The sequence below is a fragment of the Periophthalmus magnuspinnatus genome, chromosome 24 (assembly GCF_009829125.3).
Source record: "Periophthalmus magnuspinnatus isolate fPerMag1 chromosome 24, fPerMag1.2.pri, whole genome shotgun sequence".
Classification (NCBI taxonomy): domain Eukaryota; kingdom Metazoa; phylum Chordata; class Actinopteri; order Gobiiformes; family Gobiidae; genus Periophthalmus; species Periophthalmus magnuspinnatus.
The window spans coordinates 26357922-26374360 of record NC_047149.1 but is presented as its reverse complement, the minus strand read 5'-3'; the positions used below and the strand labels follow the sequence as shown (position 1 = coordinate 26374360).

Below are 16439 nucleotides of genomic sequence, written 5' to 3'. Positions count from 1 at the left end.
GGAGAGGGAGAGAAAGGAGAGGGAGAGAGGGAGAGGAGAGGGAGAGAAAGAGGAGAGGGAGAGAAAGAGGAGAGGAAGAGGAGAGGGAGAGGAAGAGGAGGGGAGGGAGAGGAGGAGAGAGGAGCGGGAGAGAGAGAGGAAGGGGAGAGGAGGAGAATAAGAGAGGAAGAGGGGAGAGGGAGGCAGAGGAAGAGAGGAGGAGGAGAGAGGAGAGGAGGGGAGAGGAGAGGAAGAGGAGAGGAGGAGAGAGAGAAAGGAAGAGAGAGAGGAGGAGGAGAGAAGAGAGGACAAGAGGATGAGAGGAGTAGGAGGAGAGAGGATGAGAAGGAGGGAGGAAGAGAGAGGAGAGGAGGGAGAGAAAGAGGAGAGGGAGCAAGAGGAAAAGGGAGGAGAAGAGGAGTGGGAGAGGGAGGAGGAGAGAAACAGATTTACATGAGAGCAGAGAGAGAGGACGGAGGAGGTAAAGAGAGGGAGAGGAGGAGAGAGGCAGAGGTCGTGTTACTTACTCGTCTCCATGGCGATAGGTTTAATGCCACACTGTGCTATATTACCCTAACACTCCAGTCAAAGCAATAGCATCACCATGGAGACAGGCCTCTATGTGAAAAGTTCCATAATGCGTCTTTAAAGTCTGACAGGTCCGTGTCGTCCTGAGTCTTTATCGCTGCTTCTGCTCACGTCTGTTTCTCTTTCACTTTATTTATTTATTTATTCGTGTTTGTTCTGTTTCTGCAGACTCGTTTTTCTCACCAGTGGAAAACCTCTCGCTCGTCTCCGGGTTACGCCCCCTGTGGACTCAGCAGCAACGTTGCGCTTCACTGCATTTTTTATAAGCTGCGATTGAAAATGCAGCGCTCGCTTCTCCTCCTGTCCCGGAGCCAAAGCGGCGTACGGCGGCGCGTTCTCCCGCGGACGGAGAGCCGCTCGCTCTGCTCCTTGTTCCAGTGATTTGTTATTACTCACTTTAATTGGTCAGATTAAAATCAATTCGGCCGAAAGAACGACGCGGGGCCATACATCATGTGGCTAAGGTAGCGTTAGCTTTAGCTGATGTATAGCATGTAGAAAGCGGCGGCTCGATCGATCACCAAAACGCCCATGCATCTTCCTGACAGGTTAAAATGGTATTTACTCGGTGAAAAGCGAAGGCTAGCGGCTAACTCGACGTACCCTTGACCTTTACGCGTTAGCTCCTGCGCTAGCTCCAACGCTAACCTGCGAAATTATCAATGAGGAAGAATTAAGTGTCACAGTTTAGTCCGACGGAACGTGAAAGAACAAGAGTGATGCTAATGGAGTTAGCACAGCACGGTTTGGGATGAAAAGAGAGAGACTACAGATAGAGAGAGAGAAAGACTGCACTGAGAGAGGGAGAAGGGAAGACAGAGAGAGAGCGTGAGACAAGAGAGAGACAGAAAAGAGAAAGATAAAGAGAGAGATGACGCCTGAGTGTGACGCTAATGGAGTTAGTGCAGTTTGGGACAAAAAGAGAGAGAGAGAGAGAGACTACAGAGAAGAGAGAGAGAGAAAGGGATAGAGAGGGAGAAGGAGCGAAAGAGAGAGAGAGGGAAAGAAGAGAGAGACTATGCTGAGAGAGGGAGAGAAAGACAGGGAGGGAAGAGAGAGGAAGAGAGACTACAGAGAGAGTAAGAGAGACTGCACTGAGAGAGGGAGGAGAGAAAGGGAGGGAAGAGAGAGAAAGAGAGACTACACTGAGAGAGGGAGAAGGAAAGAAAGAGAGGGTGAGAGAGAAAGAGAGACTATAGCTAGAGATAGAGAAAGAGAGACTACACTGATAAAGGGAGGATAGAGAGAGAGGGAGAGAAGAGAGAAAGAATGGCAGAGAGAAAGAGACTACACTGAGAAAGGGAGGATAGAGAGAGAGGGAGAGAAGAGAGAAAGAATGGCAGAGAGAAAGAGAGACTATAGATAGAGAAGAGAGACTATGCTGAGAGAGGGAGAGGTAGAGAGAGAAAGAGAGAGGAAGAAGGAGAGATGGAAAGAAAGAGAGAGAGACAGAGAGACTACACTGAGCCTCTCCTCTCTTTGCTCTCTGTGCTAAGCCCCTCCCCCTTCAGAGCACAACACAATCAGCTGCATCGCACTGATCAAACTCCTGCACATCACACCAGGTTTGTGAAGTCGTAGTGCACAGTCAGTTAACCATATGCAGGGTTTACGTAGGGCCCGGGAGAGATCTCTAGATTACTCAAACCTGCACAGATGACGTCTAAATCCTCTTCAGATGTGTTTTTGATGAAGGGAGGACATTATAACACGGGGAAAATGAGCACAGCGCCTCCTCTTTAAGGTTAATTCAGATGTATTTTCCCGTCATAATCACCGCCGCTCTCATCGTACCGCTCGGCCTTGTGGGAAAAGAATGGTAATTATTCCATTTAAAGTTCTAAATTTGAGCGATTACCCCTGACACTTATGAGGACGGATATGAAAGAGCGTTTCTGTGCGGCTTCACTCAAACTTTGTTCAAAAACTGCTCCATCTGCTGAAAACAGGAACACGGGGATTTGAACTGAGGGCAGCGCGGGTCCATTATGAAACGCACAAAATGCTGCGTTTTAAATTGCATACGGCAGTTTTTCATGTTTTTTTCTAATTGGTTTAGAGCGATACTACCTCTGGTCAACGTTTATCATAGTTTTAAATCTGTGAAGTGACAGTAGAAGAAGAAAAAGTACAAAAAAAGAAAACAGGAAGTGGCTCTGAATTCAAAATGGCCGCCGGAAATTCCATTCAAAAAGACAAAAAGACCAGTGTGGCAGTTTAAACCTTCACTTAACTAAACAAACGTGACGAGTTTTGACCCTTGTTTACATTACGGTTGCCATAGGTAACAGCTACAGCCTGAACTCCACCAGAAAGGTTGCGTAGTGTAGCTTTAAGTCTTTGTTCGTGATGGTTAAAGGGGCCGTGTTACACAAACAGACCTGGAGTTGTGTTTTTTTGTTTCATTCTCACATGTTTAACACACAAACCCTGCAGATTTAAGCTGAGTTCTTCTCTCAAACTGAAAACACTCTGTTCCACCTTGTGATGTCATCATATGGTGATACAGGAAGTGCTCCACTGTGTTTTTAAACTCCACACACCTTCATTTATAGAATCATTTGGATCATTTCAGTCCTGGAGTTGTCAGTCGACTGAACTAAAGGCACAAGGAGCTGTTAACGTTGAAAACTACCACTTCATGACATCACAAAGTGTAACAGAGCATTTTGAGCTTTGGAGATGTTACAGACTAATAATAAAGTGTGACTCAAACATGTGAATGACACAAAACACAACTCCAGGTCTGTTTTTGAGGAGAGAACAACATTCGAACATGGATTAAAGATACAATACAACGCAGGACCTGTAGTAATTATATTAAAATGTATTAGATTTATTGAATTAGCGTTAAAATGCCACTTCACTAAGTCCTCAAAATGGCCACATGTGAAGACACACACACTGACACACACACACACACACACAGTTGCCGTGACGGCTCCTCGTGAGCAGCTGTCGTCTAATTATCACCAGTGGAGTCCATTCAGATGAAGCTCGTCTCAAATGTGCTCAGCGTCTGTAATTATTTCAATCTATTTTTGGCCGAGTGCAGCTGTGCCATAACAGGCCAGGAGTTAGACTGTGCCATAACAGGCCAGGAGTTAGACCGTGCCATAGCAGGCCAGGAGTTAGACTGTGCCATAACAGGCCAGGAGTTAGACCGTGCCATAGCAGGCCAGGAGTTAGACTGTGCCATAACGGGCCAGGAGTTAGACCGCGCCATAGCGGGCCGGGAGTTAGACTGTGCCATAGCGGGCTGTGTTTGTAGATAATTCGCTTTTAAAAAAACAGATGGACTCTGTAAATGGAAATGAGCAAAACATCAAGAAATAATGTCAATACAGTAAAGTTTTTATAAAAGAGGAGGTGTTACTCTTGTATGGGTAAAGGACTAACTCGTAACATTTAGACTGTTTATATAAATGGGCGCACTTCCAGATCCATTGACTCTGGCTCCAATTCACTTTCTATAGAAAGACTGTGGCCCCTCTCTCTGTAACTGCTGATGTCACCTTTTGGTCAGTTTCTTGTCAGTATCAGGTCAGTTTTTAGTCATTTATTGGTCAGTTTTTGCTAAGTTTCTGGTCAATTTCAAGTCAGTTTTTGGTCAGTGTCTGGTCAGTTTTAGGTCAGTTTTTGGTCAGTTTCAGGTCAGTTTTTGGTCAGTGTTAGGTCAGTTTTTGGTCAGTGTTAGGTCAGTTTCTGGTCAGTTTCAGGTCACTGTTTGGTCATCTTTTGGTCAGCGTTGGTGAGTGTTCTGTACCTCAGAGTTTGCTGTTTCGGCTGCAGTTTGTACAAAGCAATAAGCCGTGACAAAGATGGAGGAGGCAGCTCTAAAATGCTTCTAACGTTCTTTAATATCGCAGGGAAATATGCGCTCGTCCCCGGGGCCACTTTTGTTTTGTTTTATGAGACTTCAGCACAAAGTTTGTAAGCGCTCGGTCGTATATGTCCAGTGATATCAGGCGGAGACAGCAGCTCTGTTTGGACTAAAGGGAGGTCAGAGTCTGAACGCTCAAGGAATCATGAATACAGAGATGAGGAGAGCGCGGACACGTTTACTCAAGTAACTTTTAAAGAAATTGTACTTTTCCGAGTATTGTTCTAGCAGCATACTTGAGTAATATTTGTATTGAAATGGTATGAAATGATTTGAACGTTTGTGTTTCTGGCTCCTTCAGGTCTGATTTACTTTGGCTCATTTTTATGTTTTCTGTACCACATTTTGAGGATTATTTCATGTTTTGTCACATTTACTTTATTTTCTTTATATTATTTTGAAGTAACAGTACTCTTACTCGAGTACAGGTCAATATTCATCATGTTCTTTGTGCTAGTAGAACTTTTTCTTATTTTTTTCTACTTTTCTGAAGATTTGAGCTGTAAAGGATTTAATAAATAAGTTTTATGACTCATTGGCTCATGTTCATTAAAAATCCTGCACGTATAGAGTCGTTTTTTGCGGAAAATATGATCATTTTTCCTCTATATTTACTTCACCTCCTCTGTTAAAACGTGTTTGAATCGAGTCGTCGTCGTCTTGATTTTTAAATTTTAACTTAAAACTAAATTTGCCAGTGGAACATGCAGAAATAGTATTAATTAAAATAAGAAAAACACAAGTATTTTCTCACTTTAAATGAGGAGAGAAGATAAAAACTGATTGTTCTTTTGGCCAGTCTTATTTTAAGACAGTTCTCCAATCAAGATCACTTCTGATTGGCCCTTTGGTTGCTATGACAGTCGTGGTCGGAATTTCAAATATGGACATTAGCCGCTGTAACTGCTAGCCACACTCTTTATACAGTTTGATACGACTTGTTTCTCTTGACCAATTCTCTGTACTTTTTGCTTGTTCGATAAATAATCACGTTGCTTTTTACTGAAATCTGAACTTTTAAAGGGACAAACATGAACATGTCACTGTTATTAAAGGAGCTAAATGACACAAAATTGACTCTTGTAGCTTTAATCCATGTTCCCTCCTGAAAAACAGACCTGAAGTTGTGTTTTGTTTCATTCGCACACGTTTGACTCACACTTTATTATCAGTCTATTACATCTCCAAAGCTCAAAACGCTCTGTTCCACCTTGTGATGTCATCAAGTGTGAGTGCGTTTTCAAGTGAGCAGCTCCTTTTACTTTTAGTCCAGTCGAGAATGAAGCTGAAATGATCCAAATGATTCTAGAAATGAAGGTGTGTGGAGTTTAAAAACACAGCGGAGCACTTCCTGTATCGCCGCACGATGACATCACAAGGTGGAACAGAGCGTTTTCTTTCAGTTTGAGAGAAGAACTCCGCCTTAAATCTGTTAAACGTGTGTAAAGTTACTCGTGTGATACTAACCCTCTCTTTCTCTTTCTCTTTTTTCTCTTGCAGCTCCCATCAACCCTCACCTGAGTAAGTACCTCTTCTGTGTGCGTCCGTGCGTTAGCCTCATCAGTCTTTAGCCGCGGGGAGCGCTCTGACTCACCTCTCGTCTCCGTAGCGCCCCCTAGAGCACAGAGCGCCCGCTGCCACCGTGATCTGACACATCGTTATAGTCTAATAGATAGAAACACGGGCGAAACTGAGCCGGGAACGAAAATATATCCACACATTTTGACTCGGCGCGTCGTTTAAGGCGTCGTAATCGTTTAGCATTTCACAGCGGGTTTACAGGTTTGCCACAGCTGCCCCGGGACAGACCGACAGAAGCGAGGCTGCCGGTCTGTCCGCTCACACGTTCCAGCACGTTCATACGAGGCAACGTGAGTGAAGTGTGTTGCCTAAGGACACGACGACAGCGTATATTAGTTCGGTCCTTCTCAAACTGCGGGTATCGGACTCCTCCAGTTCTAGTTTTATGTCATTTAGGCAGTTTTACCCCCGTTTCGTTCCTCTTTTGGGGTTAGGGTCTTGTCTGATCGGCGATTGGTTGCGTTGTATTTTAAACGATCAGTATCACTATCGATATCATAAAAAAAACAACATATTGTTCTATCTCTGCTCATGTTTGGTGCAAATGTCCAACCTCCAGGGCCGGTTCAGGCTATAGTCAGACTGAGCAGATGCTTAGGGCCCCGAGGTCAGCAGGGGGCCCCCAAGAACCCATACATTTATACTGAAAATCATATAATATATCAGGTTTTATTGGACACAGGGCTTGTGTGTTTACAGCAGCATAAATATCCTCTCAAACGATTACATTTGTTTTATATCTATAGTAGTAAAATATCTGCTGCGTTTGATTTTGAGTCGGGCAGAGGTGAGGGCAGCTCTGTGTTTACACCGGAGCAAGGACCCGACATAATGGAAATGTAAGAAACACACAACTGGACACACAACTGGACACACAAGTGGAACACATTAAAATCCAACAGAAAAGAAGAAAAAACATCTAGAATTTAAAAAACCTTGATCCCCCCCTTATATGTTTGTGTTGTTCTTATGTTTGTGTCGTTCTTTTATGTTTGTGTTGTTGTGTGTTTGTGTCGTTCTTATATGTTTGTGTCGTTCTTACATGTTTGTGTTGTTGTTGTGTTGTTGTAGTTGTGTTGTTCTGGATGTTTTCAGTCTGATGTTGTTCTGATAAAAACAAAAACAACTGGACAAAGTGATGAGAGTCAGAATGTGTCAAATGTGAATCACCAACAGCTGAACCAGGAGGGGGCCCCAGAGACACATTCAGCCCAGGGCCCCTGAGAGGAGGGGGCCCCAGAGACACATTCAGCCCAGGGCCCCTGAGAGGAGGGGGCCCCAGAGACACATTCAGCCCAGGGCCCCCTAAAGCTGGGACCGGCTCTGCTAACGGGAAGTAAAATTATAAGTAAAATCTGAGCAGTCCAACCCGTCGTATGAACTTTAAACAAATTTGAGAACCGCGGCACGAGTCCGTTCAAACGTTATCCAGCCTTTGTTAAAATGCATCACTGCGGTTTGTTTGTTTTGTTTGCTCAGACGTGTTCGTATTTACTCTTCTCTCCTTTGTTTAAAATTACATTATTCATACCTCGAGATTCCAGTTTTAATCACTGTTTGGTTCTGCGCGTCGGTGGTGGGTGTGAGCGTTTCCACTTCCTAATCACTTCCATCATTATCCAATCCCAGGAGCAACTTCAGACCTCCGTGTTTTTTCCCTTTAAAACTTTCCAAACAGCTAGCGCCATTTAGCTTAGCTCAGTCGCGGATCTGTGGCGCCGGTTGTTGATTTGGATGTGGCTTTAGTCGAACTTTTGAGATTCGTTTATGCAGATTTACACTTGAAATATAAACTGTTTTGCTGATAACTCGCTCAATTTCTGTGGAAACGCTGGATTTAAAGTGTTAAAGGGCTAAACGTCTTGAAGATTACAGGCGAATGTGATCGTTTTAGTTTCTTTTTCGACGAATTATCTCTGAAATGGCCAAATTTGATATAAATACGTTTAAGCCGAGCAGTTTGTGCGGCTACAACAGACAGAACTAACAGACAGGCCTAATAAACGCATTAAAAAGTGTTAGATTTGTTAAATTAAATCAGATGTGTATGTTTACGTAGGACGGTTACCATGACAACACAATAAACACTTTGAAAACTCAAGGAAAAAAAACGTACAAAATGGATTTAAACAGCACGTTTTCAGGAGTTTGTGATCAATACGAGCGTACGCGGTTCTGTTAAGGAGTGTAATTCCAGCTACGTAAGGTCAGACGCTAAGTTGAGTTTCAGACAGAGCAGTGCCTCCAGTTAGCATGAGGAAAGAGATTTAACTTTGCTACTACTGCTACTGCGATACTGCACCACGACACGTAAACGACTCGCTGGGATAGTGTCAGACAGGTGTTTTGGGGTTTTTTTTAGCCATACTTCGCACCAATATCGCGCTTGGGTTGCCGTGTATGTATGTCTGTGGTGGAATGTTGAGCAGTTACCGTGGCGACACAATGCAGACATTAGCAAACACGGTCAAAAGGTCAGAAAATTCAGAGGAAAAAATACAAAATGGATTTGAAGAGCACGTTTTCAGGAGCGTGTGATCAATCTGAGCGTTTGTGGTCCTGTTTGCTAATGCTAATGCTAATGCTAACGCTAACGCTAATGCTATCTTGTGACTGTTGTGTTATCTGAGAGGGACTTGTTTAACGGCACAAATCAGCTCACGTGTTGTAGCTCCAGCTAAGTCAGTTCTTCACGATTAGATACAGATTAAAGGCTAGAAAAAAGCCTCAGACAGAGCAGTGCGCACAGTTAGCATCATACCCCTCAGCTGCAAAGTATCAACAGTTCTCAAATCTCTGCTACTATTTGGTTTTGTGTCACTCTTGAAAATGCCCCACGACAGAAAATCAAGTGTCAGGGAGTCGGTTTCCCATAATTCTTAGCGATGTAACACTGCTGCCTGATTGGACGAAAAAAGATGACCCTGTAAATAGTGTCACCCGAGAAAATGTGGGTAAAATGAATCAATCGGGGCATTAATCTTCACAAAAATACATTAAAATCAGACACAGCAACACCAAAAGCTAACGCAGACGTATTCGCAGTATTCAAATGAGGCTCAGAGCGTTAGCTGACCCGCCCTGTGCGACTGCCCTCCTGCATTCTCTCCGTTAGCGTCGTTAGCATCGCCTACGCCGTCCCTCCTCTCCGCTCCTATACCTGCCGCGCTCAAGGTCGCTCCAAAAAAAAAAGCGCTCGCCACTCGAAAACGCTCGCGGCTACGTTTGAATAAATCACTGAATATTTATCAGGACGGCGTGTGTGCGATCGCTTTTATTATCTCTGCGAGGGCTTTGTCCAACGGCCCCGTGTCCTGCGCTCGCCTTTTCACTTCACCAGTTCAAATACAGAACGGTAATGCTAATATGAGCCGATTTAGACTTTAATGTGAGCCATATAATGTAATGTTCCACGGTATGGCATTAAACTCAAAGCCATAAGCCATAATCACACCCGACTGCGACATTAACCTGTAACGACGCAGTTTGCCTAAGCGCATGTATGTCTATGGCAGAAAGTTCAGCTGTTGCCATAGCGATACGATGCAGACGTTAGCGAACACGGCCAGAAAAGTTTTAAAATAGTGTAGAAAATCGAGAGAAAAAAATACAAACAGCACATTTTCAGGAGCGTCCGAGCGTTCATGTTCCTGTTTACGAGTTTGATTTTACACAAAAAGGTGAGAGTGGCTAACTGAAAAATTGTTGGCTAATGCTAATGCTAGCTATCTTGTGACAATAATCTCAGCTGTAATATCAACTCCAGGTCTGTTTGTGATGAGATATACAATAGTTATGCTGTTTTTATCACGGGTTAGACTGTTTATATAAATGGACATAGCTAACTTGCTAGCTGCCACGTTCCAAACAAGAAGTGATCATGTGCGCACGTCCAGGTCCATAAACTTTGGACTTAGACTCGACATTTTGGTTTTAAATGTTCGTATTAACCCTCTACATGATCCTGGGGTTTTTATTTCACTATTGTGTCTGTAAATCAAGATATGAACATTAATAACAGACAAATCAGGTCCTTCTTTCCCCGACGTCGCTCTCGTTAGCGTTAGCAACAGGTTTGATTGACAGCGTCGCTAGCGTCTGAGCAGTGGACCGTTACCTTCAACAGCCTCGCTCCGGGTTGGCTCTTTGGTTGCTACGATACTCGTGGTTGGAATTCCACATATGAAACTCGTGTCCAGATTAGCCGCTCTAACGGCTCTAGCGTCGATGAGCTTCGTTTGACGTCGCGCTCGCTCGGTCCACGTCTCGACACAGTCCGTGGGTTAAACGCAGGCTCTGACCCGGCTCATCTCTCCTGCGTCGCGCCTGTAGCTGCATCTCTCCCGTTTATTACTCCGTCCGCCGCCGACCTCTCGCTCCCCGACGCTTACTCCTGTGATTCGAAGTTTCATTGGCGCCGTGCACACTTGAGCGGGTTTAAAAAACGCACCCGAGGTTCCCCCCCGGGAGCGCCCTAGAGGAGGGGGGGGGGGGTGACCGGGCGCCCACCTCTGCACCCACTCCCCCTTCACGAGACGGAGGGAGACGGAGGAGAGGAGAGCCGCCGCCAATTTGCCAAACTGATTGCATAGACTCGCACGACCACGGCGCCGCGCTCAAGGACGGTCGGACCATTTTTCTCGGCGTTAAAAGACTTCATTTGTCAAATTCGCTTCGTGCTTTGTCTAACTAGAACCAGACCATCATTAAATATCAGGACGAATGAGAGTAAGTACCAGGATGTATTTGTCACCGGGTAAAGGCGTGTTGCGTGACGGGGTCGTGAGGGTCCGTGTGTTTTATACATGTGTCTGTAAAACCCGGGAGGAGAATGCGGCGAAATTGAAACATGATCGTGAAGTTTGAAGGTTGTTTTCAGCTGAAGTAAGCGTTTTGTGCACAAGTTTTAAAAGCAGCGTGTAGTCTGTCCGAAGGGGAGACGTACGGCAGGTGAGACCGCCATTTCACTAAAACACGGGGAACGTAATTGGGTAGTCGACGTTTGGGGGGGAAACACGTTTATTCTGTGCTGCCGCGTGACCACAGACTTTATAAAGACGTGGACTGAGCGAGTGCGACGTCACCACGGCGTAGGCTAGCAGTTATAGCGGCTAATTTGGTGCTGAGTTACATGTTTTGTATCATAGCAACCAAAGAGCCAATCCAGAGCGAGGCTGTTGAAGGTAATGCACTTTTCCAGTTTAGCAACGCTGTCAATCAAACCTTTCGCTAACTAAGACCAAAATGAGTCTGAAGCAGCAGGTACAGAGAGAGAAGACAGACAAAAATAATAATAATAATAAAAAATCTTAAAATAACCAAAAAAAAAAAAAAAAAACACAACCACCCCCCCCAAAAAAAAAATTCAAAATAACTAAAAAAAAGAAACAAAAAAACACCTGAAAATAGCTAAAAAAAATATATTAAAAAGTCAAAATAACTTAAAAAAAACAAAAACAAAAAAACGTTAAAAACTACTCAACATAACGAAAATATATATATATAATAATGAAGAAAATAAACAAAAAAAAATACACACCTCAAAATAACAAAAAAAAAAATCAATCAATCAATAAAAAGTGAAAATAACTTAATAATAAAATAAAAATAAAAAAAAAGAACCCCAGGATCATGTAGAGGGTTAATACGAACATTTAAGACCAAAATGAGTCTGAAGCAGCAGGTACAGAGATTAGCGGTGGTTTTTCAATAGAAAGTGAATTGGAGCCAGAGTCGATGGAGCCGGAAGCGAGCACATGATCACTTCCTGTTTGGAACCTGGCAGCTAGCAGGTTAGCTATGTCCGGTTAGCAGGTTAGCTCGCCCAGTTTTTCATGTTTTTAGCGTGAGTGACCTCGAGGAAAGAATGCAGCTTTTTTCAATAGAAAGTGAATTGAAGCCAGAGTCGATGGAGCAGGAAGTGCGCACATGATCACTTCCTGTTTGGAACGGAGTGGCTAGCAGGTTGTTTATTGCGCATGGAGGCTATTTGAACACGAACGCTAACATTATTATAAGGACAGATTTACACATTTTGGCTAACGCCGTATTTCCCACATGTGCGCACAACTCCACCGTCGCTTCTTCCCCTTTTTACAAATCCTTACTAAAGACGCACTATGTAACTTTTTTGTTTGGTGTTTGCGGGGGGTTTTATTGTCTCCATGGAGATGTTAAATGGACGTTATGTGCCTGTAATGTTCCATAGTTGGGCATTAAACTCTTATATCTGTCTTGTATTTATTCACTACCTTCTCGTCTCCATGGAAATCGTCATGTTTAATACCGTACTGTGGAACATTCCAGTCAAAGCAATAACATCTCCAAACGTACCCTCGGACTTCCTCGCGCCCGTGTGAATCTCGCCGTGGTTAATCCCGTAGGTTCAGACGCCGGTTGCCAGATCGTTAATCCTTCACTTCGTTCCGTTCGTGCTCATTTCTCTATTCTCGTCCTCTGTTCTCGTGTCACGGGCGGATAATGGCGCGTGTACAGTCATCGCGCGGTCACTTCCTTATTTAGAACTTCACGTGTGATAATTACTGCCCCCCGGTGGCGTCCCCTGGGAAAAGCTGCACCACGGGGAGTCTAATGAAAACAGCAGCGCAGTCACAGCCCCCACATCTGCCTCTGATTATGTAACGCCGCGAGAACGTGGAAAATAGAGGCGGAAAATAGGTTGAATTCAGAATATTTGACTCATGTTGGATTTTCTCTCCGCTTCAGTAATTTGCCGTATGTCTCTCCTCACTCTTCACCCTCATTTTTAATGTTTGTATATATTTATGTTAGACGTGATTAGAGCTTGAGCTGAGTTGCTTGGAATCGTTAAATTTTGGTTTAAGGAAAATGTTAAATAATCCAGATGAGTGTTTCTCAAAGTGTGGTGTACGCTGATGGTGCACGAGGTCCTCCCAGTCGAGGTCCTCCCAGTCGAGGTCCTCCCTGTCGAGGTCCTCGTGAGGTCCTCAGTAGTTCTGTGAGGACATTTTGACTCTGTTTTATTCACTTGCTGTAATGTTATTTATGGAGGATGTGGTCCAGTTTTAGATCTGGTTTAGTTCAAGATTAGACCTGGAATCGTCCTGTTATAGACCTGGTTTGGTCCTAGATTAGACCTGGTTTAGTCCTGGATTAGACCTGGTTTAGTCCTGGATTAGACCTGGTTTAGTCCTGTTATAGACCTGGTTTGGTCCTAGATTAGACCTGGTTTAGTCCTGGATTAGACCTGGTTTAGTCCTGGATTAGACCTGGTTTAGTCCTGTTATAGACATGGTTTAGTCCTGGATTAGACCTGGTTTGGTCCTAGATTAGACCTGGTTTAGTCCTGGATTAGACCTGGAATAGTCCTGTTATAGACTTGGTCGAGTTGTAAATTAGTCCTGTTGTAGACCTGGTTTAGTCCTAGATTAGACCTGGATTAGACCTGGTTTAGTCCTGGTTTAGATCTGGTGGTATTTGGAAAACCACATTCTCGTAAATATAAACTAATTCAAACATCAAACCAAGATTAATATTTTGATTTCATATAATTTAACCTCGTGTAAACATATTCTTACTTTACAGTGACATCACGCTCTGGGGAGCGGGGCGGTTACATGTATGTCTATGGCAGAATGTTAAGCAGTTACCATGGTGACAGCACATTTTTAGATAGTCTGGAAAAACTCATGAAAAAAACAGAAAATCCAAGCATTTGTCGTCCTGTTTAGGAGTTTGATTTTCAACAAAAAGGTGAGCAGCTCAAAAACTGTTGGCTAATGCTAATGCTAATGCTAATACTAGCTAGCTTGTGACTGTAATGTTATTGGAGAGGGACTTGTTTAACAGCACAAATCAGTTCACCTGTTGTAGTTCAGATAAGTCAGTTTTTTTTCAGATTGTGTTAAAACAAAGCTCAGATTAAAGTCACATTTACGTAACTTCAGACAGAGCAGTGCCTCCAGTTAGCTTCACCCACAGCTAATGTTGATGGCATCAGTGTGAACAGAGCTGGTTTACATCTGACACTCGGAAAACCACATTTATTTATTTCTTAGGTGGTAAATGGTGTGAAAAGTTTGAGAACAGCTGATCTAAACTAATTCAAACCTCCTCAAATCCAGATCCGTGTTCTGACCTCTGACCTCTGACCTCATATCACGTGACCCCGTGTAAACACTGGCCCGCGTTCCCTCGCCCTGACCACATCTGTCCCGTCTGTTCCAGGAGAGTTCCACTGCAGCTTCGAGGACGAGCCCATCTGTATGTTCACTCAGGACAAGAACGACGACTTCGACTGGACGAGGCACAGCGCCGCCACGAGGGACACCAAGTACACGCCCAACACGGGGCCCAGCGGCGACCGCAGCGGGTCCAAGCAAGGTGAGGCTAACCACTCTGCTAACTGCTATGGTCCAAGCAAGGTGAGGCTAACCACTCTGCTAACTGCTATGGTCCAAGCAAGGTGAGGCTAACCACTCTGCTAATGTCCAGTGGTGGAAAAAATAAAAAAAAATTTTAAATTATTTTTTTATTAAAGTTTTTCAGCATAATATTTTGTAATAACCTTATAAATGTGTTTTCAAAAAAGTTTATTAAAATATAAAAATAAATACATAAATAAGACGACAGACAAATATAAAAATAAAAAGAGATTAAAAATAAACTTTAAAAATAAATAATAAAATAAAGGAGTAAATGAGGAGGCGGGGCATCAGGCAACAGACTCTATAACTGCAAATTCACCTCCTCCTCTTCTCTTTTCTCCCTCCTCTCTCTTCCCTCCTTTCTCCTCCTCTCCTCCCTCCCTCCCTCTCTCCTCCCTCCCTCCTTCCCTCCCTCCCTCTCTCTTCCCTCCCTCCTCCCTCCCTCCCTCCCTCCCTCTCTCCTACCTCCCTCCCTCTCTCCTCTCCCCTCCCTCCCTCTCTCCTCCCTCCCTCCCTCCCCCTCTCCTCCCTCCCTCCTCCCTCCCTCCTCCCTCTCTCCTCCTCTTCTCCTAAAGTCCATTTCTCTGATCTGTGTCACACTTGTCGTTTTTTTACGAGTCGTTTTTACCGTAAACAGGAAACGGCTCAAACCTTTTAGCTTGTGGTGTTCTGTCTCTTCACTGCTGTATGTCCACGCCCTGGGGTCCCATTGTAGGAGCTGGAGGGGGAGGTGTCTGGGGTGAGGAGGAGGAGGAGCCACTCTTCCATGTTATTGTACATTAGACCCACGGCTCCGTCTATGAGATAATGACGTCTGTGACCAGCACCGGCGACTGAAGCCTAAACAGATTCATGTTTGAGCGAAGACACGATGGGATTCAAACCACTCACTTCCACTTCAGCTCCCGTCTAAATAGGCAAAAGTAATGCATCATTAAACAGGCGCAGTGCGATGGGGGTCCTTGTTATTTTGACTCCCTGTGGTGTAGTTTTCTGGCTCTGTGACAAATGTCCAGTCTAGACCCGATTATTTAACAGTTGAAGACCATAACAACCCACTGGAGACGCCTAAAGCATCAGATCAGCCCACACACTGTATATAAATGTATAGAAACGGACACTTCCTGCTCCATCGACTCTGGCTCCAATTCACTTTCTATTAAAACTGTGTCCTCTCTCTGTCTCTGCCGCTGTCAGACTCATCATTTTGGTCTTAAATGTTCGTATTAATCATCTCTACATGATCCTGGGGTTTTTATTTCGCTTTTTTGTCCATAATGAAACAGACAAATCAGACAAATCGCCTTCTTTCTACTAGCGTTAGCAACAGGTTTGATCAATAAAGCGTTTTAAAATATAAAAATAAATACATAAATAAGACGACAGACAAATATAATAAAAATAAAAAGAGATTAAAAATAAACTTAAAAAATAAATAATAAAATAAAGGAGTAAATGAGGAGGCGGGGCATCAGGCAACAGACTCTATAACTGCAAATTCACCTCCTCCTCTTCTCTCTTCTCCCTCCTCTCTCTTCCCTCCTTTCTCCTCCTCTCCTCTCTCCCTCTCTCCTCCCTCTGTCTCTCCTCCCTCCCTCTTCTCTCCCACTCTCCTCCCTCCCTCGCTCCTTTCTCCTCTCTCGTATTAACCCTCTACATGATCCTGGGGTTTGAGGGCAGGAAGGGGCGTTACCTTCGACAGCCTCGCTCCTGATTGGCTCTTTCGTTGCTAAGATACACGTGGTCAGACTTCCAAATATGAAACTGGACTCCGGATTAGCCGCCGTAGCCGCTCTAGCCTCGACGAGCTTCACTCACTTCGTCCACGTCTTTACACAGTTTATAGATCATCTCATCCATTCATTTGAACCGAGCGAGTCGGTTAGCGGCGCGTACCTGTTAGCCGTGCGCAGAGTTTCCATATTCGCTTCCTCTCGCTCCGCCGCCATCTTGTGAACAGCTTGTTTTCGCAGCACCGAAGTGGCCAAAATATGTGTTGT

At 44.2% G+C, this 16439-nt stretch overlaps 1 protein-coding gene across 1 annotated transcript in view; it reads left to right on the top strand.

The window, feature by feature from the left end:
• The window catches only part of LOC117392581 (MAM domain-containing glycosylphosphatidylinositol anchor protein 2-like), a 324052-nt gene that overhangs the window by 299564 nt on the left and 8049 nt on the right, over positions 1-16439 (top strand). Inside the window, exons 13-14 of the mRNA XM_033990674.2 lie at positions 5951-5971; positions 14240-14395. Coding sequence (XP_033846565.2) covers positions 5951-5971; positions 14240-14395 — 177 coding nt within the window. The remainder of the gene's footprint in view (positions 1-5950; positions 5972-14239; positions 14396-16439) is intronic.